Source organism: Dipodomys spectabilis, unplaced genomic scaffold (assembly GCF_019054845.1).
Source record: "Dipodomys spectabilis isolate Male_0828 unplaced genomic scaffold, ASM1905484v1 ptg000069l, whole genome shotgun sequence".
Classification (NCBI taxonomy): Eukaryota; Metazoa; Chordata; class Mammalia; order Rodentia; family Heteromyidae; genus Dipodomys; species Dipodomys spectabilis.
Window position 1 is genome coordinate 5,766,287 of NW_024870746.1, and position 26,265 is coordinate 5,792,551.

Below are 26,265 nucleotides of genomic sequence, written 5' to 3' on the forward strand. Positions count from 1 at the left end.
CCAATTGAAAATAAAAGAGGCCAATTTCAGGTAATCAGCAAATACAATTCGGCACAAAACACAATTTTCATGGATTAAAATCTGCAACTTGATATTGGCAGTTAGGCTAATTTCTTTAGTTTGTATTAGACATGCAAGTATAAGGTTACATTGTTATATATAGACCTATGGGGATCTCTTCCTCTCTTTTTCCCCCCATTTTAAAAAACAAAAGAAGTTCTAGTGCCTTGCAAAGGAGAGAAAAAAAATGTCATTGCTAGGGATTGATCTGTGGCTGTGGTCATGTGGGATGTTCTCTGTGGGGTTTGTTACGAAATTTTCTTGTACAACTAAAATGAGGTTTTGAGTCCACTTCTCTGTCATTCTCTCCCCTGCCACGCCCCTCCCCAGCCTGGCTGTGGGTTAGCAGCGAGAAGAACAGGATTAGTACTCGCTCAGACTGTGCCACTTGGCTATGGGCTTGCGGGGACTCTCACAGACCTCTCTCCAGTGTTCAGCACCACTGGTTGTGACACTGTGTGCCCCCAGGATCAGCCTCCCTACCACCTCATTCTTGGTAGTGCGATCGAAGTCGATGACAAGGAACTCAATGCTGATGTCAGGCAGGAGGTCAGTGGGGATGTCATAGATGAAAGACTCATTGAAGACTGGGTTCAAAGTGCACTTCTTGACATGGGTTTTCTTCTTAGCGATGCGCTTTCTGCCGTAGTAGACGTTCACCTTGACATAAGGATCTGGGGCCCCCAGAGAGATAAGAGAAAAAGAGAGAGAGGCCTATGACCCAGTCCTCCTATATATCATGATAGTTTCATGGTGGAACTTTGTTTCAGAGGGAATTCTGTTGCTCATAGCTTTGGTGACCACCCCCATATGGCCCTCAGTGATTAAAAAATAAATGCACACAGACTATATGTGAACCTGATTGCCTGGACAAGGGGTGAAGGGAACTAAACAAGAATAGAACAGAAGTAGGGTGCACCTGTTATCCTAACTCCTCAGGAGGCTGAGATCTGAGGATTGTCGTTCAAAGCTGGCCCCAGCATATGTGGTAGAGTGCTAGTGCTGAGCACAAAAGTTCAGGGACAGGGCTGGGAAGGTGGCTTAGTGGTAAAGTGCTTGCCTTGCATGCATGAGGCCCTGAGTTTGATTCCTCAGCACCACATAAGCAGAAAAAAAAAAAAAAAAAGCTGGAAGTGGCGCTGTGGCTCAAGTGGTACAGCACTAGCCTTGAGCTGAAGAGCTGAGGGACAGCGCCCAGGCCCAGAGTTCAAGCCCCACGACCAGACCAAAAAAAAGTTCAGGGACAGTGCCCAGACCCTGAGTTCAAGCTATAGGACTGATACCAAAGAAAGAAAGAAAGCAAGGGCTGGGAAGGTGGCTCAGTGGTAGAACACTTGCCTTGGATGCTTGAGGCCCTGGGTTCGATTCCCCAGCACCACATAAGCAGAAAAAGCAGGAAGTGGGGCTGACGCTCAAGTGGTAAAGTGCTAGCCTTGAGCTGAATTGCTGAGGGACAGCGCCCAGGCCCAGAGTTCAGGCCCCATGACCGACCAAACAAAATCAAACAAAACAAAAAACAGTCATAAAAGCCTCATTTGCTTACCCAAAGCACCTCCCTTCTAAGGAAATCCATGGGCCTGCTCAACCAGAGCAATAGAGAAAGGTGAAAGAGGCCAGGGATCCTGAAATGTGGAGCCATTCTTGGGCCACAGTCAAGGAGTCAGGGTGGTTCAAACAGTTAGGAATAGGTTGAAGTAAATAGCTGCTACCTGAGAGACCGGTGATATCCATCTTCGGCAAGTGTCTGGCTTTGAGGACCACCACTGTCATTCTCTGTGCCACAGGCTGATATGACAGAGACACCTGGAGCTCCCCTCTGCTAATGCACTTCTGTAAGGAAGAAGCAGCAGGTGAGAATCCCGGCAGAGGGCGCAGGAAAAGGCACAGATGTGAGCAGTGGGCAGACAGTGTGGTGTGGGAAGACAGTATGGAGATGGGCAAGCACAGGGAGGAGGAGTATATAGGAAAGAAGTCCAAACTCTCCAATGGCTCTCTTTGACAGGGAAGAGGAAAGGAAGCATGATCTTACTCCTAGTATCAAATAAAATCATTGACATGGAGAGGCAACACGAACTCTGAATCCAGAAGGGCTTGGACTTAAATCATGCCTATTTTACTTTCTCTTCCCTTTCTTTCTCTTTTCTTCCCTTCCCTTCCTTTCTCTCCACTCTACTCCCCTTTCCTCCCCTTCCTTCTTTTTTGGTCAGTACTAGGGGTTGAACTCAGGGCCATATATTCATATCAGCTTTTCCACTCATGGCTGGCACTCTACCACTGGAGTTATGCTTTCAGTGTAGCATTTTTCTGGTTAATTCAAGAACCTTATGGACTTTGTTTTTACTTGTCTAGCTACAAACTGTGATTCTCAGATCTCAGCTTCCTGAATAGCTAGGATTATAGGCATGAGCTCCTTGTACCCAGCCTGACTGTCTTTCTTTCCTTCTTGGCCTTCTTCCTCTTTTTTTTCTTTTGCCAGTCCTGGGCTTGAACTCAGGGCCTGGATGCTGTCCCCTGAGCCCATTTGTGCTCAAGGCTAGCGCTCTTCCACTTAAGCCAGAGCACCACTTCTGGCTTTTTCTGTTTATATGGTATTAAGAAATCAAATCCAGGGCTTCATGCATGCTAGGCAAGCACTGTACCACTAAGCCAAATTCCCAACCCCTCAGCTCTTTTTCACTCAAGGCTCTACCACTTTGAACCACAACTCTACTTTCATTTTTCTGGTGGTTAATTGGAGATAAGTCTCAAGGACTTTCCTGCCTAGGCTGATTTTGAACTGCAGTAATCAGATATCAGTCTCCTGAGTAGCTAGGATTACAGGCATGAGCTATAAGTACCCAGCTGACTATTACTTCCTCTTTTTTTTTTTTTTTTTTTTTTTTGTCAGTTGTGGGGCTTTAACTCTGGGCCAGAGTGCTGTTCTTCAGCTCAAGGCTAGTGCTCTACCACTTGAGCCACAGCACCACTTCTGGTTTTCTGGTGGTTTATTGGAGATAGGAGTCACAGACTTTCCTGCCCAGGCTGGCTTTGAACTTTGATTCTCAGATTTTAGCCTCCCAAGTAGCTAGGATTATAGGGATGAGCCAGCTTGAATGTTACTTCTTATCAATAATTGAACAAGTTGTTCAGCGTACTTCAGTTTCCTTATTTGTAAAATGGAAATTGGTAAAGGCCGGGCGCTGGTGGCTCACGCCTGTAATCCTAGCTACTCAGGAGGCTGAGATCTGAGAATCGCGGTTCAAAGCCAGCCCGGGCAGAAAAGACCGTGAGACTCCTATCTCCAATAAACCACTAGAAAACCGGAAGTGGCGCTGTGGCTCAAGTGGTAGAGCACTCGCCTTGAGCTAAAGAGCTGAGGGACAGCGCCCAGGCCCAGAGTTCAAGCCCCATGACCGACAAAAAAAAGGAAATTGGTAAAAACAGTATCTATCTCATAAGATAATTAGGAAGAATAAATAAGTTCAGATTTGGAAGCTACTGATGAACATGTAGTATTCTCTCACTTTGTTCTTGTGGTTAAAATTTTTTGATTTGAAAACTAGGGCTAGGCTAGGATGTGGCTGAGTGGTAGAGTGCTTACCTAACATGTATGAAGCCCTGGGTCTGGACATGGGACACAGCTTAAGAAATGTCTCAGGAGAGATGGTAAGGATTTTTTACACTTTATTAGCCATTTGGATGTCAAATGTTACGGAGGTAGAAGAAAAAGAAGACTATTTATTATATTTCTAGCTTAGAAAGTACAGAAACCTGGGACCAGGAAAACAAAAATTGCTAAGGTTTGAGGACTTAAGGACATAGTTAATTTTTGGACTATATAATCCCTTTGTACCAAACTTTATGCTTTCTATTCCTTAAAGCTCCCAAAGAAATGTGATCTTTTGTACAAATTCTCCTTAAATGGAGTAAAACTAGACTGTACTTATCACTAGTCTATGTACGTCACAAAACCACAGGAATGACTTAGCATCCACCCACGAAGTGCCAGGCTCTGTGCTAGAGGCACAGGAAAAGGACAATGGGGAGCCTACCCCCAAGAAACTCCCACACTAGACCACAACCTGGCCAGGCACATATAGGGCAGAAAAGAATGGCAGCAGCAAATAAGTTAGTTAGATCATTAATGGAAAACAAGAAGCAGATCTCATAGCTTGTGCTATGATGATAGACCATAACTTGTCTCAAAGAGTAAAAGTCGGGCTGGGAAGGTGGCTCAGTGGAAGAGTGTTTGCCTTGCATGCATAAGGCCCTGTTCGATTCCTCAGCACCACATAAGCAAAAAGAAAAAAGCCAGAAGTGGCGCTGTGGCTCAGGTGGTAGAGTGCTAGCCTTGAGCTGAAGAGCTGAGGGACAGTGCCCAGGCCGAGAGTTCAGGCCCCACAACCGGCCTCCTCCCCCCAAAAAAGAATAAAAGTCATACTTCACATGATATAAAGAAATTTCAGCTGGTCTGGGTGTTAGTGGCTTGCACCTGTAATCTTAGCTATTCAGGAAGCTGAGATCTGAGGATCACAGAAAAGTCTGTGAGACTCTTTTTTTTTGTTGTTGGTTGTGGGGCTTGAACTCTGGACCTGGGCACTTTCCCTGCCCTTTTCAGCCCAAGGCAAGCATTTTACAGCTTGAGCCACAGTACCACTTCAGGTTTTCTAGTGGTTTTATTGGAGATAAGAGTCTCACGGACTTTCCTGCCTGGGCTGGCTTTGAACCATGATCCTCAGATCTCAGCCTCCTGAGTAACTAGGATTACAGGCGTGAGCCACCTCCAAATAACTACCAAAAAGCCAGAAATGGAGCTGTGGCTCAATTGGTAGAACACTAGCCTTGAGCAAAAGAAGGTCAGGGACAGCATCCAGGCGCTAAGCTCAAGCCCCAGGACTAGCACACACATAAAAATTTAGCTGGGTGTTGGTGGCTCATACTTCTAATCTTACTCAGGAGGCTGAGGCCTGAGGATCAAAATTTGAAGTCAGCCTGGGTAGAAAAGTCCATGACTCTTATCTCCAATTAACCAGCAACAAGATAAAGGTGTGGCTCATGTGGCAGAGTGCTAGCCAAGGGAACATGTCCTGGCCCTGAATTCAAGCACCAGTAATGATAAAGGTTTTTTTTTTTTTTGGGGGGGGGAGGGGGGGAGAGGGTCCGGTTGTGGGCCCCGAACTCTGGGCCTGGGCGCTGTCCCTCAGCTCTTCAGCTCAAGGCTAGCGTTCTACCACTTGATCCACAGCGTCATTTCCAGCTTTTTTCTTTTTGCTTATGTGGTGCTGAGGAATCGAACCCAGGGCCTCATGCATGCGAGGCAAGCACTCTACCACTGAGCCACCTTCCCAGCCCCTGATAAAGTTTCAAAGGATGTTTTCCTTCTTTTTTTTTTTGCCAGTCCTGGGGCTTGAACTCAGGGCCTTGCCACTGTCCTTGATCCTCTCTGTGCTCAAGGCTAGCACTCTACCACTTGAGCCACAGCACCACTTCCGGCTTTTTCTGTTGATGTGGTACTGAAGAATCGAACCCAGGGCTCCATCATGCTAGGCAAGCACTCTACCACTAAGCCACATTGCCAGCCCCCAAAGCATGTTTTCCTTCTTATATGCAAGCAGTCTGGTCTTGTACTTGATCAACTCTGTTCAGAAACTGCTGACTTACTACAGCTTGTATGATCATCTTTTATAAACATACTGGCCTTATGATAAGGACTGAAGGACTTTTCATGCTTGAGTTATAGAGAAAACACAAGAGTGGGGCAAAGTTATCTATTATAATAAGATAATAAAATATTTATTTAATATACATTATTTTATTATTTATTTATTTTTTGCCAGTCCTGGGACTTAAACTCAGGGCCTGGGCACTGTCCCTGAGCCAATCTGTGCTCAAGGCTAGCACTCTAACACTTGAGCCACAGCACCACTTCTGGCTTTTTCTGTTTATGTGGTAATCCAGGGCTTCAAGCATGCTAGACAAGCATTCTACCACGAAGCCACATTTCCTGCCCTATAATAAAATTTTTATAATCAAAAGCCTCCTGCTCCTTTCCTAGTTCTTTGGGAAAGCAGGGGAACTTTTAGTTACCCTTTCAATTGTTTTCTTCCCTAAAATCACTCCTCAGGCAACAGTTCTTCCTCTGATCTCCTCCTTCACCTTTGGCCATGTCACTTGGGCAGAGTATCCATCCCCATCCAGCTGTCCCTTTGTGATGGTCCAGTCTGCATCCACACTGCCACCTGAATGCCATTCCACCCAAGGCCAGAGTTTAATGTTGTCCCTCTCTCCCTCCCTTTCTCTTTCCACCCAGTTCCCATTCCAAGTAGTACGGTCAATGGCTCTTTCTTTTGAAAAGCTGCATTGAGGCCAGGGAGTGAGGAATCTGTTTCCCAGTCCCTGGGCCTGGTGAAACAAAGACCCTGTTGGAGGATAAGAAGACAAGGGGAGAAAAGACTTCAGCTATGCCTGGCAGAGCCTGTGTTCTCAGAGAGCACGTTTCTTCCTCAGTGGAACTGAGGACTAAACAGGGACCTAAAGGATGCATTGGGATAAATGAAAGACTAGGTGAGAATAAATCTGATTCCTTCCACTTAGCGGAGCAACCTCTTTTAGAGTGATTTTCTAGACACGGTCTACACTAGGTGGATATTTCGTCCCTCAATAAGTAGGGAGAAGTCCTGAGAGCCACTTCTCCTCTAAATCACCATGAGGAAACAAAAGAAACAAAACCTTACCATTCAACTACTGCTCTCTCTTTTCTTCCCCAAATACACATCAGTAACAACTCTCTTTATGTTCCTAGAAAACTGGCATTCCTTTTTCTTTCTCTCTTTTCAGTTCCTGCAGAGAGACTGGATGACCTCTAAGGTCCCTGTAAAGCTGAGATTGTAAGAATCCTCTCATTCCCATGACCATTGTCCCAGGCCATTAACATGACCTGAAGAAATTATAAGGCAATCTAACAACTCTATATTTTTTTACTTTGTCAGTCATTCCTTCTCCACTGTTTTCTCTTTATTCCCTAGCTCTCTCAGTACCACCTCCTTTCTCTTCTGTGGGAGATTTATTATGGGAATGTTCATTTACTTAATTATCACAAAATATTAGAAAATGAAACTGTTATGTAAAAAAAAATTCTTCCAAAGACTACCTCAGAGATGTTGGGTATAGTTGATATTGGCATTTCTTTTCCTTTCATAACAATCAAGAATTACTTGTTTTTTTAATAAATATCAGTGATAGCCAGCATTGGTGGCTCTGCCTGCAATCCTAGCTACTCAGAAGGCTGAGGTCTGAGAATCGCAGTGCAAAGCCAGCCTGAGCAGAAAAGTCCATGAAACTCTTTTTTTTTTTTTTTGGGTCCGGTTGTGGGGCCTGAACTCTGGACCTGGGCGCTGTCCCTCAGCTCTTCAGCTCAAGGCTAGTTCTCTACCACTTGAGCCACAGCGCCACTTCCGGCATTTTTCTTTTTGCTTATGTGGTGCTGAGGAATAGAACCCAGGGCCTCATGCATGCAAAGCAAGCGCTCTACCACTGAGCCACCTTCCCAGCCCATGAAACTCTTATCTCCAATAAACCACCAGAAAACTGGAAGTGGTGCTTGGCTCAAAGTAGTAAAGCACTAGCCTTGACCACATTAGCTTTCCAGCCTAGGTCAGGCAGTAAAATGGACTAGTCAGAAATGATGAGCAGTTCTGGGTTTCCTCAAATCATTTACACTATAATAGTAGAAGACAAGGGATGAATTTTCCATTAAAGGCCAGGAAATGTAGTAATAGACAGGAAATTTATGGAAATACAATTAATTTTATTTAATTATGGCACCTACGCCTCCCATAGCTGGATTACAAGCTATGCACCACCTTATCCCTGGTTGTTTGTTGTTGTTGTTTGCTTGCTTGTTTGTTTTAGTCGGTTCTGGGGGCTTGAACTCCGGACCTGGGTGCTGTCTCTCAACTCTTTAGCTCAAGGCTAGAGCTCTACCACTTGAGCCACAGCCCCACTTCAGATTTTCTGGTGGTTTATTGGGAATAAGAGTCTCATGGAGTTTCCTGCCTGGGCTGGCTTTGAACCTTGATCCTCAGATCTCAGCATCCTGAGGAGCTAGGATTATAGGCATGAATCACAGTTGTTTTTTGAGATAGGATCTTACTAAGTTTTTGTTTCCCTTGGGATGGCTCCAAATTGAATCCTACTATGTTAGTCTCCCAAATAGCAGGGATTGTAGGTAGAACCATTGCCCCTCATCCAGAAATGCAATTCTTGCCAGTTACCACTCTGGAATCTTTGGAGGAAGATAATTTTGTTCCATGCTATAAGAGGATAAGTTACACAGCTCAGGAAAAATCTCTCTGTTAATGTCTCTGTCTCTGTCTCTCTCTCGTCAGTACTAGGACTTGAACTCAGGGCCTAAAACTCTTGCTTATCTTTTCACTCAAGGCTGGTGTGCTACTGCTTGAGTCATACTCTACTTCCAAGGCTGGGGCGGGGGATCTCTTTACAGGTAGTGTAGAATGTCCAGAGCAGCCCCAGCTAATGTATCTTGAGAGCCAAAAGGGAAGATTGTTTGCTATAGTAGGGAGGATTTGAGGGTACACGTTCTTAGGGATGAGTTACTAGGAAAAGGAATTACTAGGCATGATGCAGATGGAATTCAGTTCTACCCATAGGAACTAGAAGAAGAAAAAGGACTTAGCCTGGCTTGAAAGTTCTAGTGTGGGGATGCAACAGGCACTGGCATCCTGTCTGGGGCCTCTCCTGGGGATGTGTTGCTCAGGATCCTAGCCATGGCTTATTCCCTGTGAAAGGAGTTAATAAAGTGGAAAGAAACTTGGCTCTCACCAAGAGCCCCTGGCAGTGTAGCAAATGCTATTGTCTGTGCTCTCTGCCCAGTGCCCTGGATTTGAAGTTGTTTTGTTTCCAGCCCAAATCAGACGTTTTCTTTGCCACTCTTCCCAGCTTCAGCTTGGCCCAGAGCCATCATTTACCTCCTTCCCACCCCAGGCTTAGAGTGCAAGTGTATGAGCTGTCTGGGAGAGTCTGGCTGGCTGGAGGCTTTATCAGGCTGAGATTATGGGAAGGGTGTGTTGGGAAAGATTCCTCTGTGAGGAGAGACGGATGAAGGCAGGAATGGGGCACTGGAGCTGCTGTAGATGGGACACAGGAAAGAGAGAAGGGATGGCAGAGCCATGAGGAAAGAGGGGGGTGAGAGGAAAAGGCAGAGAAGGTTCCAGTTACTTCTTCAGTTTCTGTCCAGCCACTGACTCCAACCTCTGGATGCAAAACTTGCAGTGTTGAACTCTGGGAAGTCTCATGTATGCTGGCATTGGACAAGCGCCTACTTCACCCTCTGACCCAATGCCTCTAATATTCTTCACAATTCTTAGACTTCCCTGGCCTCCATGAGGTGGATCTGAGTGTGCCAGGTGGCAGGAGCACTTTTTTGGGACATAACTGGGCTGATTGCAGTGGGATGGGTACAGAGAAGCATAAATGTACCCAGAGAATGTCCCCCCTGCCACTCCACCCTCAGCCTGGCACAGAATCCTTCTTTAGTGATAGGCCTTCCTGGCAGTCACTGCTCACTCTACTCTTCAGTTCCAGGAGCTTCTCTGCCAATTCTGATCCCTCAGCTCCTCTGAGTCTGGAGTGGTCTTGCAAGTGGAAAAAGTGTTAAGAGAGAAGTATGTTATCAAAATGAACTCCAGGAAATAGAAACAAGTTTTTTTTTTCTTTTTTGTTGTTGTTTTCTTTTTGTCTTGTTTATTCATGTATCTGTCTTTGAGGAGGGCAGGGACAGAAATGAAGGGACTAAAGATGAACAAATGTAGTAGTGTTGTTCACTAGACACTATGTTGAAAATGAACTATACAACTTGTGGGTGAAGATTGGAGGGAAAACCTGGGAGAGAACAAGGAAAGAGGTGATATTGTCCAAAAAGAAATATACTCTTTACCTGACTTATGTCACTGTAACCCTGTAGACATCCACTTTTATAATTACAATAAAGAAAAACTCTGAAAAAAAAGGGGGACGTATGGTCCCCTTGTTGCAGCAATGGCCAGTGGCCAGTGCTTCTTGGGTTAATCAAGACATACTGGAATGTTACAGGTTATCCAAGTTTTGTTGGAATATCTCCTTGATTGGTTTTTTTTTTTTTTTTGGTTGGTCATTGGGCTTGAACTCAGGGTCTGGATTCTGTCCCTGCACTCTTCAGCTCAAGGCTAGAGCTTTACCACTTGAGCCACAGAGCCACTTCTGGTTTTCTGGTCGTTTATTGGAGATAAGAGTCTCACAGACTTTCCTGCCCAGGCTGGCTTTGAACTTTGACCCTCAGATCCCAGCCTCCTGAGTAGCTAGGATTACAGGTATGAGCCACTGGTGCCTGGCTTATCTTCTTGGTTTTTAAATTAGCATACTAGTGTACCTATCTCAAGGGTTTGATCATCTAGAAAACATTGTCTACTGTGCATCTAATGTGGAGGTAGGGTGAATTGTAAATGAATAATCACTGAGTAAACAGTAATGCTTAATACTGTCAGCAAGTAAAACATCATGAAATAGAATGAACATCTTCAAGGACCTTAAGAATAATGCTAGAAAATGTGTGTGTGTGTGTGTGTGTGTGTGTGTGTGCGTGTTGTGTGTACATGCATGCAGGTAATAGGCTGGAAGAAAAGACTAGACATTAGAATAGTTGGACCAGGAAAAATGAATACAGCAAGTATTATGGACTTCTTATGGCACCTACCACACTGTCTATATAATAATTGACAGGGGCTGGGAAGGTGGCTCAGTGGTAGAGCGCTTGCCTTGCATGCATAAGGCCTTGGGTTCAATTCCTCAGCACCACATAAGAAAAAAGGAAAAAGCCAGAAGTGGCGCTGTGGCTCAAGTGGTAGAGCGCTAGCCTTGAGCTGAAGAGCTGGGACAGCGCCCAGGCCCAGAGTTCAGGCCCCACGACTGGATCAAAAAATAATAATAATAATTGACAAAAGTGCTTGTCTTTCTCCTCCATTAAAGTAAGAACTCCACAAGGCAATAATATACCAAGTATATTACCTGGTTGGATCCTTATAACTTTGTAGAAAGGCAATGTCATTAGCAGAGGAAACAGAGGCTTAAAGGAGTTCAGTAACTCACCCATTGTCCTGCAGCTGGAAAGCCATAAGCTAGAGTGAAGTTAGGCAGTCCAAGTGCTTCACCACAGAACTACTCTGCCTCCTAATCATGAAAAAAAATGAATGATCCAGTAGTGTGGAGTGGAGGCATACTGTTTCCACTTGTGAAATTAATTCAAAGTCTAATATTGGCTCAGTGGCAGTAGGGAGAGAAGACAGGGTGGAGGGTTCATAGCCTTCTAATTTAAACAGAGGAGAGAAGGGATGGAGAGAGGGGAGGAGAGGTCACTGTGGCAAAGCTTTGTGCCTGAAGGTGAAGCAATTAAGTTGCATTTATAAAACATCTACAAAAAGACATATACATAATGCTCTTCTTAGGTTTGGGCTGGGAAAAGAAAGTAGAGAACAAAATTACTGAACTCTGTGTGTGTGTGTGTGTGTGTGTGTGTGTGTGTGTGTGTGTGTGTGTGTGTGTGTGTGTGTGTGTGTGTGTGTGTGTGTGTGTGTGTGTGTGTGTGTGTGTGTGTGTGTGTGTGTGTGTGTGTGTGTGTGTGTGTGCTGTTTCTAGGGCTTGCCAACTTTTTCTTTTTCTTTTTTTTTGGTGATTGGAAAGAACCCCATGGACTTTCCTTCCTGGGCTGGCTTTGAACCTCAATCCTTATATCTCAACTCCCGAGTAGCCAGGATTACAGGTATGAGCCACCAGCTACCAGCCTGAACTTAACAAAAATTTTTATGATGTTTCTCAACAAATAAATTTGCTTACTGGAAGATCAGATATCATTTGGAGAATAAATTAGCCCCCATACTCTGGTGGGATGCAGGTTATAGCACTGGTGGGCCAGCCTGCTCTAAATAGCTGGATACAGCATCAGGTTGATAACCTCCAAGTGGAATTTTAGAAGCCATCTGCTGGTCTCTCCTCAAGCAGCTACTTATCGGAGGAAGTAATCTGTGAGGCCCTCTGTTTTACTTTGACCATAGCTTGTCTTTGCCCAGCTAACCCCTTTTTTGCCAGCCATTCCTCTCTCCTTTCCATTTCTTTCCTGAGGTTTTTTTTTTTTTTTTTTTTTTTTGGTCAGTGCTGGGGCATGAACTCAGGATGTGAGTGCTTCTTTTGCTTAAAGCTAGCACTCTACCACTTGAGTAACAGTGCCACTTCTGGCTTTTTTTGTTTATGTGGCACTGAGAAATTGAAACCAGGACTTAATGCATGCTAGACAAGAACTCTACCACTAAGCCACCTCCCCAGCCCCCCCTCCTTTTTTTTTGGTTGCGGGGCTTGAACTCAGGGCTTGGGCACTGTACCTGAGCTGTTTTCTTCAAAGCTAGTGCCTTAACACTTTGAACCACAGGCCCACTTCCAGTTTTCTAGTGGTTAATTGGAGGTAAGAGTCTCACAGACTTTCCTGCACATGCTGGCTTTGAACTGTGATTCTCTTAGCCTCCTGAGTCGCTAGGATTACAGGTGTGAGCCACCAGCACCCGGCTCCATCCTCAATCTTACTATCCTTCCCCATCCTCACCTGGATGTTCCTCTTGATGATGTCCCTGGTAAGCTGTACTTTGCCTGTGCTGGGGTCCACTCCTGCCAATGGCACCATGACTTCCCCGATGACATCATCCCGAGAGAAGCGATCAAAGCTGAGGACGAGGAAATGTAGCACCAGGTCCTGCAGCTGGCTGTATGGGATGCCATAGAAGGTGAAGGTCTCATCAAACACGGGGTCCAGGGTCTTCCGTAGCACTCTGGTCTTTACCCGATGCCGCTTGTCAGGAAGGATGGTCATTTTAATGTAGGGGTCAGAGCCCTGGGTCTGGTCATCCATCACGGGCAGCCCATGGGCTTCCTGGATTGTCACCACCAGAGCCTTCTTCGGGAAGTTATAGTCCACTGAGAAAGTGAGGGATCCTAGCATGACATCTTCTTCTGGAGATGAAGGAGAGGTGGTTTTGCTCTCACCAGGGGTCAGGCTCGTAATGGGGCTCCTCAGCTCTTCCCCATAATCCATTTTGATGGGTAATTGGTCTATACAAGATCTAGAGCTTGGTCCTCTGGAGCTCTTGTCTCGGCTCAGCAGACCGGCCTCTGCTGCATCCACCAACAGGTTCCCTCGTCCATTCTCCCTTCCAGGACCATCTTTGTCTCTCCTCACTTTGATGATTTTCTTCTTGTTGCTGAGGGTCTCAGGGTATATGCTGATGCCTTTGAGCATGTGAATAAACTTGTACGGTGGGGTCTTGTGCTTCTTCTCTGCCTGCTGGTGGCAGCACGTCCAGACAAAGACAGTCACCGAAACACATACCACCAACACAGAGGCCCCGATGAGACCAGCCACCACAGGTGACACATCTGAAGGTAGAGACCAGAGATGTGTCAAGGCAGGTGGACTTCAACTACTGGCCATAGCTCCTCTCTACTCATTGTCTCTGCAGGAGCCCAGCTAACTTGTAACCAGGCCTCCACAGGAGAAGCCACTCATCTTGGTCTTGGAGCTTCTCTCTCCTCTTAGAGATGGCTTCCTTTCCCACCCCACCCAACCCATGCCCAATGCCTTTCCTTTTTTATTTTGCCAGTCCTGGGGCTTGAACTCAGGGCCTGGGCACTATCCCTAAGCTTCTTTTTGCTCACGGCAAGCACTCTACCATTTGAGCCACAGCACCACTGAGGAATTGAACCCAGGGCTTCATACAAGCACTATTCCACTTAAACCACATTCTTAGCCCCTACAGTTGGCTTTTTATCTCCAATTAAGAGATTAAGAGCCTCAGGGACTTTCCTGCCTGGGCTAGTTTTGAACTGTGATCCTCAGATCTCAGCCTCCTAAGAAGCTAGGATTACAGGCATGAGCCACTGTTGCCTGGATATCATGCCCTTTCCTTCCTGCCATACCTGGGCGATATGTTTAATTTCTTCACAAAACCTTGTTTCAATTTTTTTTCCCCTTTGTGCTATACTGGTACCAGGACTTTAACTCAGAGCCTGAATACTGTTCCTTAGCTTTTTTGCTCAAGGCTAGGTACAGTATCACTAGACTACAGCTGGCTTCTGGCTTTGTGGTAGTTAATTGGAGATAAGAGTCTCTCGGACCTTCCTGCCTGGGCTGACTTTGAATCTTGATCCTCATATCTTAACCTCTTAAGTAATTAGCATTATAGGCATAAGCCTACCCTATAATGTAATATTATAGGCTCCTTGATGACAAAGCCATCTTTCATGTATGTACTCACTTGACCCAGTTCTTTTCTTGACCTTTTCCAAGCACTTACAGACTTGGTTTACTCATACTGATTTTTGATTCCTATAAAGCTGCACCCTAAGTTTGTTAAAAGTCACCTTTTTTTTTTAGTGGGAATCTGCTCACCTGAACTATTAAACAGGGAATTTGCTGTATCTTTGGTTTCAGAAGGACATTATATAGTATACAGCAAAGGATTTTCACATTGCACTGGCTTGTGCTGATTGACTGACTGGGTAGGAGGAAGGATGTGGAGTTGAGTTTAGATGGTCTCTGTTGGGTGACCAAGGGTTTAAAAAATGTGGATAGGCTGGGAAGGTAGCTCGGTGGTAGAGTGCTTGCCTTACATGCATGAGGCCCTGGGTTCGATTCTTCAGCACCACATAAGCAGAAAAAACCGGAGGTGGTGCTGTGGCTCAAGTGGTAGAGCACTAGCCTTGAGCTGAAGAGCTGAGGGACAGCACCCAGGTCCAGAGTTCAGGCCCCATGACTGGGGAAAAAAAAAGTGGATGGGTGGTTCAAAGAAGAGCTCTGGGGGCTGGGAATGTGGTTTAGTGGTAGAGTGCTTGACTAGCATGCATGAGTCCTGGGTTTGATTCCTCAGTACCACATAAACAGAAAAAGCCAGAAGTGGCACTTTGGCTCAAGTGGTAGAGTGGTAGCCTTGAGCAAAAGAAGCTCAGGGACAGTGCCCAGGCCCTGAGTTTAAGACCTAGCTCTTCAGCTCAAGGCTAGTGTTCTACCACTTGAGCCACGGTGCCACTTCTGGTTTTCTGGTAGTTACTTGGAGATAAGAGTCTCATAGACTTTCCTGCTCAGGCTGGCTTTGAACTGTGAGCCTCAGGTCTCAGCCTCTTGAGTACTAGGATTATAGGTGTGAGCCACTGGCGCCTGGCCTACAATAATTTTTTTTTTTTTTGGGTCCAGCCCTGGGGCCTGAACACTGGGCCTATGCTGTTCCTCAGCTCTTCAGCTGTAGACTAGCGCTCTACCACTTGAGCCACAGCACCACTTCTGGCTTTTTTCTTTTTGCTTATGTGGTGCTGAGGAATCGAACCCAGGGCCTCTGGCATACAAGGCAAGCGCTCTACCACTGAGCCACCTTCCCAGACCCTACAATAATTTTTAAATAAAATATTTGTTTTTAATAAAAATTTCAGTTTCTAGGTATTTCAAATACAAATATTTTAAAGAAGAAGAAATAGACTTTGGAAAGTATCACATTTTTGCTCAAATGTCCTTAGTAAGACCTTCTTTGCTAACTGTATACATACATGTATGTATATATGTATGTATTTAACAGAGTAAAGAGTCCAACTCACAAGCTGGGCATCAGTGGCTGTAATCCTAGCTACTCAGAGGGCTGAGATCTGAGGATCGCGGTTCAAAGCCAGCCCAGACAAGAAAGTCCTTGAGACTCTTATCTCCAATAAACCACCAGAAAACCAGAAGTGGCACTGAGGCTCAAGTGGTAGAGCTCTTACCTTGAGCTGAAGAGACTCAGGGACATCACTCAGGCCCAGAGTTCAAGCCCCATGACCACCACCACTAACACAAAAAAGAGTCTAACTCGGGGTTTCAAGCATACTAGGCAAGCACTCTACCACTGACCAGATTGCCCTATTTAAAACTGTATTCAATCTCTGTATCTTCAATAGCGTCTTCCCAGCCCTGATTAATTTTTCTTTATATGCCTTATCTTTCTCATGTATTTATATGCATGCATATAAGAAAAGAATATAACATATTAGAATAAATAATTTTGATCATATTTATTTTTCTTTTTGTTGTTGTTGTTGTTGTTGTTGGTCATGGGGCCTGAACTCTGGGCCTGGGTGCTGTCCCTCAGCTCTTCAGCTGTAGACTAGCGCTCTACCACTTGAGTCTCAGCCCCACTTCCAGCTTTTTCTTTTCTTTTCTTTTTTTTTTTGGTCCGGTCATGGGGCCTGAACTCTGGGCCTGGGCGCTGTCCCTCAGCTCTTCAGCTCAAGGCTAGCGCTCTACCACTTGAGCTACAGCGCCACTTCCGGCTTTTTTCTTTTTGCTTATGTGGTGCTGAGGAATCGAACCCAGGGCCTCAGGCATGCAAGGCAAGCGCTCTACCACTGAGCCACCTTCCCAGCCCCACTTCCAGCTTTTTCTGCTTATGTAGTGCTGAGGAATCGAACCCATAGCCTCATGCATGCAAGGCAAGCACTCTACCACTGAGCTACCTTCCCAGCCCCTATTTATCTGTTTTTGAGACAGGGTCTTGCTATTTGGCAAAGGTTGGCCTCAAATTCTCCATCCTCCTATCTCATCTTCTGGAATGCTGGTATTACAGCTATGGACCACCAGCTTCAAATTTTTACTATTTATTATTTAATTTCTCTATAATCTAAATTTCATGTGGACAGAACTTTTTTTTTTGGCTGGTCCTGGGACTTGAACTCAGGGCCTGGGGACTGTCCCTGAGATTCTTTTGCTCAAGGCTAGCACTCTACCACTTGAGCCATAATGCCATTTCCCGCTTTTTCTGTTTATGTGGTACTGAAGCATTGAATCCAGGGCTTCATGCACACTAGGGAACCACTCTACCACTAAGCAACATTCCCAGCTCTGCAAAGAGCTTTTTATCTGTTTTATTTGTTGATGTATCCTTGGTATTTAAAACATATAGCAGGTATTTAATATATTATTTCTAAGACAAATAACTAAAGAGAAACAACTCCCCCCCCCCCCCCCGTATTTATATAAAAAACTAGGGTCTTGTTTATATAATTAGATTTAGGTTCTCCTAGATTCCAAGTTTATTGAAATCAAGCTAGTTTCATGCCTTAAAAGTCTAGGGAAGAGCTGGGTGCCGGTGGCTCAAGCCTGTAATCCTAGCTACTCAAGAGGCTGAGATCTGAGGACCATGGTTCAAAGCCAGCCCTGGCAGGAACATCGATGAGACTCTTATCTCCAATAAAACCACCAGAAAACTGAAAGTGGTGCTGTGGCTCAAGTGCTAGAGAGCTAGCCTTGAGCTGAAGAGCTGAAGGGTAGCGCCTAGGCCTAGAGTTCAAGCCCCATGATCGACCAAAAAAAAAAAAAAAATGTCTAAAAAGGCTTATCATTTTCATCTCATTTTATTTTATCTTTTTGTGGGAAGTCTCTGAAGTCAGGAAGAACTAAGGCAGTAAGTGTGACTCCAACATATTCTGGAACACCGTTCTTTTTTTTTTTGAACAGCCTTCTAATAGGTATCGGTATGGTAAACTGGCTCACTTATTGTGGGCTTCTGCTCAAACCATACCTTATTAGAGAAGCACTTCCTGTCTACCCCAAGTGAAATAATAGCCCCATCACCCTTCTCCATTTTTCTTCATAGAGCTTATTATCCTAACCTATATTTGTTTGTCTTTCCTTATTAGTTGAGTTTAATCAGAATAGTGATATTATCTATTTTGTTCAATGCTATATTTCTAGATCCTTCTAATCCTTATAATTGCTTATAATGTGCTCAGTTAATAATTGAGTTAGTAAACTCAAAACAGTCTTGACTGATAGAAACCCAGGATGGGGACAATATGATCACAAATATCAGAGATATCTGGGTACAAGTGGCTCATGCCTATAATCCTGACTACTCAGCCTCTTGACTGAGTGGATCAAGGTTCTAAATTTTTTTCTGGCAGATGAATCTGTTAGACTCTTATCTCCAATGAGCCAACGAAAAGCCAGAAATAGAAGTGTAGCTCAAGTAGTAGAGTGGTAGCCTTGAGTAAAAAAGCCAGGCAGGAAGCCAGGAGCTGGTGTTATCCTAGCTACTCAGGAAGCTGAGAGGTGAGGATCGCAGTTCAAAGCCAGCCCAGGGAGAAAAGTCCGTGAGACACTTGTCTCCAGTTAGTCACAGAAAAGCCAGAAATAGTGTAGCTCAAGTGGTAGAGTGCTATCCTTGAGCAAAAAGGAGCCTAGACAGGCAAAAAAAAAAAAAAAAAAAAAGCCTAGCAGGAGTACAAGGCCCTGAATTCAAGCTCCAGCACAAAAATAAAAGAACACACACACACACACACACACCATCAGGAATAAATGTCAATTTACCTTTATATCTGAAAGCCTATCTTTAGGCAATCTCATTTGATAAATTTTGGGGAAAATGATTTAGTAATTTATTTTATTTTTTTGTCAGTTGTGGGGCTTAAACTCTGGGCCTGGGCTCTGTCCCTGAGCTCTTCAGCTTAAGGCCAGCTTTCTACTACTTGGGCCACAGCACCACTTCTGGTTTTCTGGTTACTTGAAGATAAGAGTCTTGGGGCTGGGAAGGTGGCTCAGTGGTAGAGCACTTGCCTTGCATGCATGAGGCCCTGGGTTTGATTCCTCAGCACCACATAAGCAAAAAGAAAAAAGCCGGAAGTGGCGCTGTGGCTCAAGTGGTAGAGTGCTAGCCTTGAGCTGAAGAGCTGAGGGACAGAGCCTAGGCCCAGAGTTCAGGCTCCATGACCGGACCCCCCCCAAAAAAAGATAAGAGTCTCATGGATTTTCCTGCTTGGGCTGGCTTTGAACCTTGATCCTCAGATCTCAGCCTCCTGAGTAGCAAGGATTACAGGCATGAGCCACCAGAGCTTGGCTTGATTCAGTAATTTAGATGACCACAATACTAAAATTAGGCTAATACCAGCTTCTACTACAAACATGATTACCTAATCTGAAAGTCATAATACATATAGAACATTCTGCATAGGACTGACAATAAAATAGCTAACTTTTTTTTTTTTTTTGGTCGGTCGTGGGCCTTAATAACTCTGGGCCTAGGCGCTGTCCCTCAGCTCTTCAGCTCAAGGTGAGCGCTCTACCACTTGAACTACAGTGACACTTCCCTCTTTTTCTGCTTATGTGGTGCTGAGGAATTGTACCCAGGGCCTCATGCATGCAAAGCAAGCACTCTACCACTGGAGCCATCTTCCCAGCCCAATAGCTAACTTTTGTGTGTATTGTCTCTGTGAGGCAGTATGATAAAGCTTTTCTGGTCTGAATCAAATAACTTATTGAATAGGATGATTAATGGATGATTAATTCCTTCCTTTAGTCATTGGGGACCATGAGAACTCAGAAGTCTACTTAAGGCTATATAGTAGTAGATGGCAGTGACAGGATTTAAATTCTGGTCAGCCTGACACTATAGTCCATACTCTGCATTATGGATAATCAGGTTAGTTAAAAACAAAGCCCTGTTCCAGTAGCTCATGCCTATAATCCTAGTTAGTTATATCATCAATGAAAAACAAGAAGCAGATCTCATAGCTTGTGCTGTGATGGTAGGCCATAACATCTCAAAGAATAAAATAGTCATACTTCACATGATTTAAAGAAATTTCAGCTGGTCCGGGTGCTGGTGACTCACACCTGTAATCTCTACTATTCAGGAGGCTGAGATATGAGGATCGCGGGTTGAAGCCAGCCTGAGCAGAAAAGTCTGTGAGACTCTTTTTTTGTTTGCTAGTCCTGGGGCTTAAACTCAGGGCCTGAGCACTGTCCCTGAGTTTCTTCTGCTCAAGGCTAGTGCTCTACTACTTGATCTACAGCGCCGCTTCCAACTTTTTCTATTTGTGTGGTACTGAGGAATGCTAGGCAAACACTCTACTACTAAGCCACATTCTTAGCCTCTGTGAGACACTTATCCCCAATAAACTATTCAGAAAAAGCTGGAAGTAGTGCTATGGTTCAAGTGGTAGAGCTCTAGCCCTGAGCACAAAGAGACTCAGGGACAGTGCCCAGGCACTCAGTTCAAGCCACAGGACTGGAGGGAAAAATCTGGAAACCATATAAAAAAAAAAAAAGAAGAAATGAGAGCTGGGAATTTATCTAGGAATAAGAATCATCTTCAGTTATAATTATTTTACACATTTTGATGGAAGAGGCTTTGGAACATATGACCAACATCAATGTATTTGGGCTATAGGAAGATATATTTTGACTTAATAAAGAGTCAAATTATTGTTAGAACTGAATCACAATGGCCCAGATTACTTCATGAGGCAGTAATTCTTCATTAGAAACATTTTCATTAGAAACATATGGCTCTGTGGCAGAGTGCTTGCCTAGCATGCATGAAGCCCTGGGTTTGATTCCTCAATACCACATAAACAGAAATAGTAGGAAGTGGTGCTATATGTGGCTCAGGAGTTAAGGTGCTAGCCTTAAGTAGAAGCAGCTCAGGGACAGTGCTCAGGCCCTGAGTTCAAGCCCTAGGACTGGCAAAATAAGAAAGAGAAAAAGAAAAAGAAAAATTTTCAGCAGCTTATAAAAAAATTTCATTGCAGTTGGGAAGGTGGTTCAGTGGTAGAATGCTTGCCTTGCATGCATGAGGCCCTGGGTTCAATTCCTCAGCACCACATAAGTAGAAGAAAGCTGGAAATGGCACTGTGGCTCAAGTGGGAGAGCTAGCCTTGAGCTGAAGAGATGAGGGACATCACCTAGGCCCAGAGTTCAGGCCCTACGACCACCTTCCTCCCCCCTCCAAAAAAAATTCAATGCTTATAATCCTGGCACTTAAGAGGCTCAAGCAGAAAGACTATAAGTTTGAGGCTAATTTAAGCTACATAGCAAGCATGAGGCCGCCAGTATTGAAAATCAAATTGAGAAGTTGAGTCATACATGGTGCTGGTCCTGGGGCTTGAACTGCCTCTGAGCTTTTGTGCTCATGGCTAGTGCTCTACCATCTGAGCTGTAGCTCCACTTCCAGCTTTTTGGTTAGTTGGAGATATGAGTCTCAAGGACTTTCCTGCCTGGGTTGGCTTCAAACTGTGATCCTCAGATCTCAGCCTCCTAAGTAGGTAGGATTACAGAGCCACCAATAATGCCACAACAGACATATTCTAAAAGGGAATCATTCAGTGAGAATTCGACTATGTGGTTCTGAAATTCTTTCTACATAAACATTCTGTGGCTCTATGAATGAAAATTGACCTGAAAAGGTGTTTTCACTTGAAAATAATGTGGGTAATAGTAAAACCATTATTAACAAAAGAAATCAAGGTGATCCTGTTCATGTCCATATTGAATAATATAGTTCAGTTTAAAAGTGTGAACCCAAAAATGCTTATAGGGAGAGGTTTACAAAATGGTGGCAGTTGGTCTGGGAATGTGGCTTAGTGGTAGAGTACTTGCCTAGCATGCATGAAGTCCTGAGTTTGATTCCTCAGTACCACATACATACTTGAGCAAAAAGAAGCCAAGAGACAGTGCTCAGGCCCTGAGTTCAAGCCCCAGGACTGGCAAAACAAACAAACAAAAAAAACAAAAACAAAAAATGTGGCAGCTTTGATGGTAAACCCCTTGAGATCAGGGCAGAAATCCCATCCTGCTCATCTTTGTATCCTTCCAAGTGTCTGACATTGAATAGGAGCTCTGTAAATACTTGTTTGAAGAACTGATTGGATTTAGTCATCAATCAGAATGGCTACAGTCTGAATAAATGGCTGTTTATACCCAATCAGAGATATTTCTACAGACTTCTTGCTACTGCTTAGTGAAATGAATATTAATTGTCTCTATGAGAAAAGTGGGTAGTACTAAGACAGGTATGTTGGGAATGAAGTTGAGAGGCCAAGACTGGGAGATGGGTGTGGAATTCTTTGGCTCTACTCTGCTTACAATGCATCAACTATTATTCTGAGAAAATGGCAGTAGGGTTGAAAAGAGGGAAGATGGATTCTCATTATTCACAATGATAAGGAAGAAAAAGAAGAAACGCAGATACACCCATTTGTGGATTATTATTATTATTATTATTAGCTATGGGGCTTGAACTCTGGGCCTGGGCATTGTTCCTCAGCTGTTCAGCTCAAGGCTAGCGCTCTACCACTTGAGCCACAGCGCCACTTCTGGTTTCCTGGTGGTTAATTGAAGAGTGTCATGGACTTTGCTGCCCAGGCTGGCTTTGAACCTCAATCCTCAGATCTCAGCCTCCTGAGTAGCTATGATTACAGGTGTGGTCCACTGGCACCTGGCTCAATTTGTGGATTAGTTAGCTAATCTTAGTTAGCTATCCTATCTTGTTTCCTACATTTGAGTGCTTATTATACCCCAAATATCCCAAATAATAAACTAGAAAATCAGAGATGCCAAAACTCAGAAGTCCCTCTGTCTTGCTTTAAGCAAAAAGTTGGCAAGGAAAGGAATTTGGGTTAAAGGGCTGAAGTATTTTAAAGAAGCTGTAAATTGTGTGACCTGTACTGCTTGTTTGTCCTTCAAGGTCATGGATAACAGAATGTCACTTTGGTGTATCAAGCAAGTCTTTCAAATGAACTATTCCTTGAGAAGTGAAAAAGCTAGGAGTGGTAGTTTTCTCTAGAGAGAAGGGTCTAAAGAACTTCGAGATACACCTGTGCCTTTAACCTTTGCTCAGATAGATTATTTGTGGTGTTACTGTTTCATGGCGCTAGAGATTGAAGCCAGGGCCTTGTCTATACAATGCCAACACCCTGCCATTGAGCCACCCACTCTACCTCCAATTCGCCTAGCTCAGATTTGACCTAGCTCAGACTTTATTATTAACACTTTCTTTCCTAAATGTAGACTTTTACCATCAAGTTAGCCAGTAATACATTGGGATGAAAACAAGCTTTGGTATCAGCTAAACCAAAGTTTGGTTTAAATCCTAGCTCCATCATTACTAGTTCATTTTACTTTATCCAAGTATTTTTTTCTTCATGAGTCTTGGTTTCCTCATTCCTCATCATTTTTCTTTTTTCTTCTTTTCTTTTTTCTTTTTTGCCAGTCCTGGAGCTTGAACTTGGGGCCTGGCCACTGTTTCTGAGCTTCTTTTGCTCAAGGTTAGCACTTTACAACCTGAACCACAGAGCCACTTCGGGCTTTTTCTGTTTATGTGGTACTGAGGAATGGAACCTGGGGCTTCATGCATGCTAGGCAAGCACTCTACCACTAAGCCACATTCTTAGTCATTTCCTGATCTTTTTTTTTTTCATTTCCTCATCTTGTGACTATATTTTTGTTAAGATTAAATAAAATGCAGTACATAAAAGGGATTATATATATATATATATAATTTTTTTCCTTTCTACTAGTATTCTCTCTAAAGGAAACCACTTATATTCTATATCATCTATTTTTCCAAGGACCCTGGAATTGTAATTAGAAAAAGGTATCTGTGAAGAAGAGGACATAAGAAGAAAATGAAAGAGAAGGAAGAAAAAATAGGTTGCATATATGATTAAAAAAGGAACTTAAACTTGGAAAACTTAGGACTCAAAAGAAAAGGATCCAGATGGGGCTCAGAAGGTGGCTCAGCAGTAGAATGCTTGCCTCGCATGCATGAGACCCTGGATTCGATTCCTCAGCACCACATAAACAGAAAAGGCCAGAAGTGGCACTGTGGTTCAAGTGGTAGAGCACTAGCCTTGAGCTGAAGAGCTCAGGGATAGCATCCAGGCATAGAGTTCAAGCCCCATGACTGAAAAAAAAAAAAGATGCAGAAAGTAAAGTATAAGAAAGAAATAGGATTGACCCTTGGGGAATAAATAGGAATAAGTATTTAATGGGCGTGAAGACTTATTGTCTGAATACTTTCCTCCTCTGAGGTCTTCCTTATAATGAGAGTCACTGGGTTGTGCGGATTGCCATATGTGTTTTACTAGCCATTGGGAAAAGCCATTTTCTAGCTGGCTTGTGTTCCCAGTCTGTGGACTCTGATGCACAAAACCTTCTGGATTGTCTGAAGGACAGAATTTCTTAAAGCACATGACGGTTTTAGGCTGGCAGCAGCAACTCTCACATAGTATAGAAGAGAAAGAAGGAGGGTAGATTGATTTTATTTATTTATGTAACTAGTGAGCAAGCATAAGAAGTTTTCTTTCCAGTAAATTCTGGAAGAATTACTAAGAAAGGGGGGAAAAAGGACTTGCTTCTCAAGCTTGTTTCCCCCACTTTCCCACCTATTTCTCACTCCACTTTCTGCACCAAGGGAGTGTTACAGCGATCTTGGAGCCCACAGGGCTGGCTGGGTTGGGGACCAGCAGCTCTGAGATGACGTAATGCTTTCTTTGGTACACAAAGCGGCCTCCCCTAGGCTGGGCCTCTTTCGCCCCTCCCTCTCAGGCCTGGATCAAGCCCCCGCTAGCACCAAGGCGGGTGAGTCCCCTTTTTTGAAAAGCCAGTCCGGGCAAACAGGGAACAAAGGCCCCGGAAGGAGAGTCTAGGCGCTGCCAGGAGGCCCAGAAATAGACATCACGTCATCCCCTAGCCTAGCAGCGGCAAGCGCCATTTGGTAGCATCAGAAGGACCCCACCATTACGATGCAGAATGGAGCTTGCTGGGCTTCCTCACAGCTCCAGCATCCAGCTGACCGGCTTAAGGAGTGGCTTCCTTTTTGCTCCCCACCCCCGCACCCCTCTCTCCCCAGAGGCCACCGCCTCCCCTGGCTGCTAGCCACATAGTCTCCAAGCTGCCATCTTGATGCCCCATCCCACTTGCCACCTCCCTCCCCCGCAGCCCTTAGAAGTGGGAGGGGGAGGAAGGGGCACCGCCCTGCGTGCCCCAAGGGGAGGGCTCGGCCTACCCCACCTCTCCTCTCCACAGAAGGAGGGGTTCACGTCCTCCGCACGCTGGCTGTTTTCACCTCCAGCAGTGCTGACAGTGCACCGTACAAGGTTTTAGCATCCTGGACATTCCCACCCTCGGTGGCCCTCCGGCCTGGCGAGCTCCTGCATCCCCACAGCTCAAGTTCAGGCGCTGTTCACTGACCACTTACTTATTACCTCAGGCCTGATCCTATCTGGGATTCACTCTCTGCCCATTGCTTGGGCCTTTCGGCTTTGCAACGGTTCTGACCACTTCAAGCTTACTTTGCCCGACTCTACTTACCAAAGCTAGGTCGAATGTTGGTGATCTCAGCCATGTCGTAATCAGAAGCTGTTGCTATAAATGCTTTTGCAATGGTCAGATAACTCTAGTCTTCCTCAGTCAGTACCGAGGCTGCTGCTGTAGAGCTCTAGATCAGGGGAGGGGGAAGGTATCTGGTGGACGTCTCCTGCGACGGTCCGGTCCCTGGTTGTCAGCTGCGTTCTCCTCTCAAGATGCTCCAGGGATGCTCTGAGCTAAGGATGCAGGTGCAGTGAGACTGGTCCTGATGCGAGATAGGCTCCGCCTTTTTCCGAATGACCCTCGGCAGGAAGACTCCGCCTCCGTCCGAAAGGTTCCGAAAGGCAGACCCCGCCCCCTTCCCAGAAGTCTTTGGGAGTAAGCTCCTCCCTCTGCCGAGTTTTCCCGAGGGCGAGGCCCCGCCCTCTCACGCGCTGGGAGTCAGAGGCAAAAATTCCAAAGTCAGAGGAAAGCCGCTTTGGTATGAGCCGGTTTTAGTGGGTGGCAAACATCTGTGATCTCATTTGGAATGTGAGGCCGGAGAATCGCGAGTTCTAGAGATCTCAGAAAACAGATTTGTAGGTAGATAATAATGACAGTTTATAAATCCTGTGATTCTTAGTTCCCTGGGCTAGTACAGGAAAATATTCTGGGTTCTAAGACTTTGGAAAAACAAAATTCTATATTGCCTTGATTTCTGTATCGATTGCCGTTATTTTTATGCATTTCTGAGACCATAGATAGTAATTATGGAAAATGTCTTGAACTTTAGAAACTGAATAAAGACCAAATCTGTAGATGGTGGCCCAACTTTGAAATTTTGCTAAAAATCTTTAATTATACACATAAAGTTGAAATTTGTGGTGTGTTAAATCAAGTTTGTTTGTTTTGTTTTTTTTTGCACTGAAAAGTGCTTTACTCAGTGTTGACTTTTCCACTTTAGCGAGCGTCAAGTGCTTAGGAAAGAAGGGGGGAGCAAACTAAAACATGCGTTCCTAAAGATCAAAAGGAGGACACAAATAAAA

General features: G+C 44.6%; 1 protein-coding gene across 1 annotated transcript; it reads right to left on the reverse strand.

Annotated features, from left to right (window-relative positions):
• Positions 1-64: 64 nt before the first annotated feature.
• On the reverse strand, positions 65-25,494 carry Syt11 (synaptotagmin 11). Its single transcript, XM_042681532.1, has 4 exons — positions 25,244-25,494; positions 12,686-13,512; positions 1,767-1,890; positions 65-734 (listed from the first exon to the last, which is right to left on the reverse strand). The coding sequence occupies exons 1-4, from the start codon at positions 25,275-25,277 to the stop codon at positions 424-426; spliced, it is 1,296 nt and encodes a 431-aa protein (XP_042537466.1). The 5' UTR covers positions 25,278-25,494; the 3' UTR covers positions 65-423.
• Between the last annotated feature and the right edge of the window lie 771 nt (positions 25,495-26,265).

Coding starts and splice junctions, on each gene's coding strand:
- Syt11 (XM_042681532.1), bottom strand. CDS start 25,277: ATGGCTGAGATCACCAACATTCGACCTAGCTTTG. Junction 13,513..25,243: donor CAACATTCGACCTAGCTTTG/GTAAGTAGAGTC, acceptor CTCTACCTTCAG/ATGTGTCACCTGTGGTGGCT. Junction 735..1,766: donor TATCACCGGTCTCTCAGGTA/GCAGCTATTTAC, acceptor TGGGGGCCCCAG/ATCCTTATGTCAAGGTGAAC.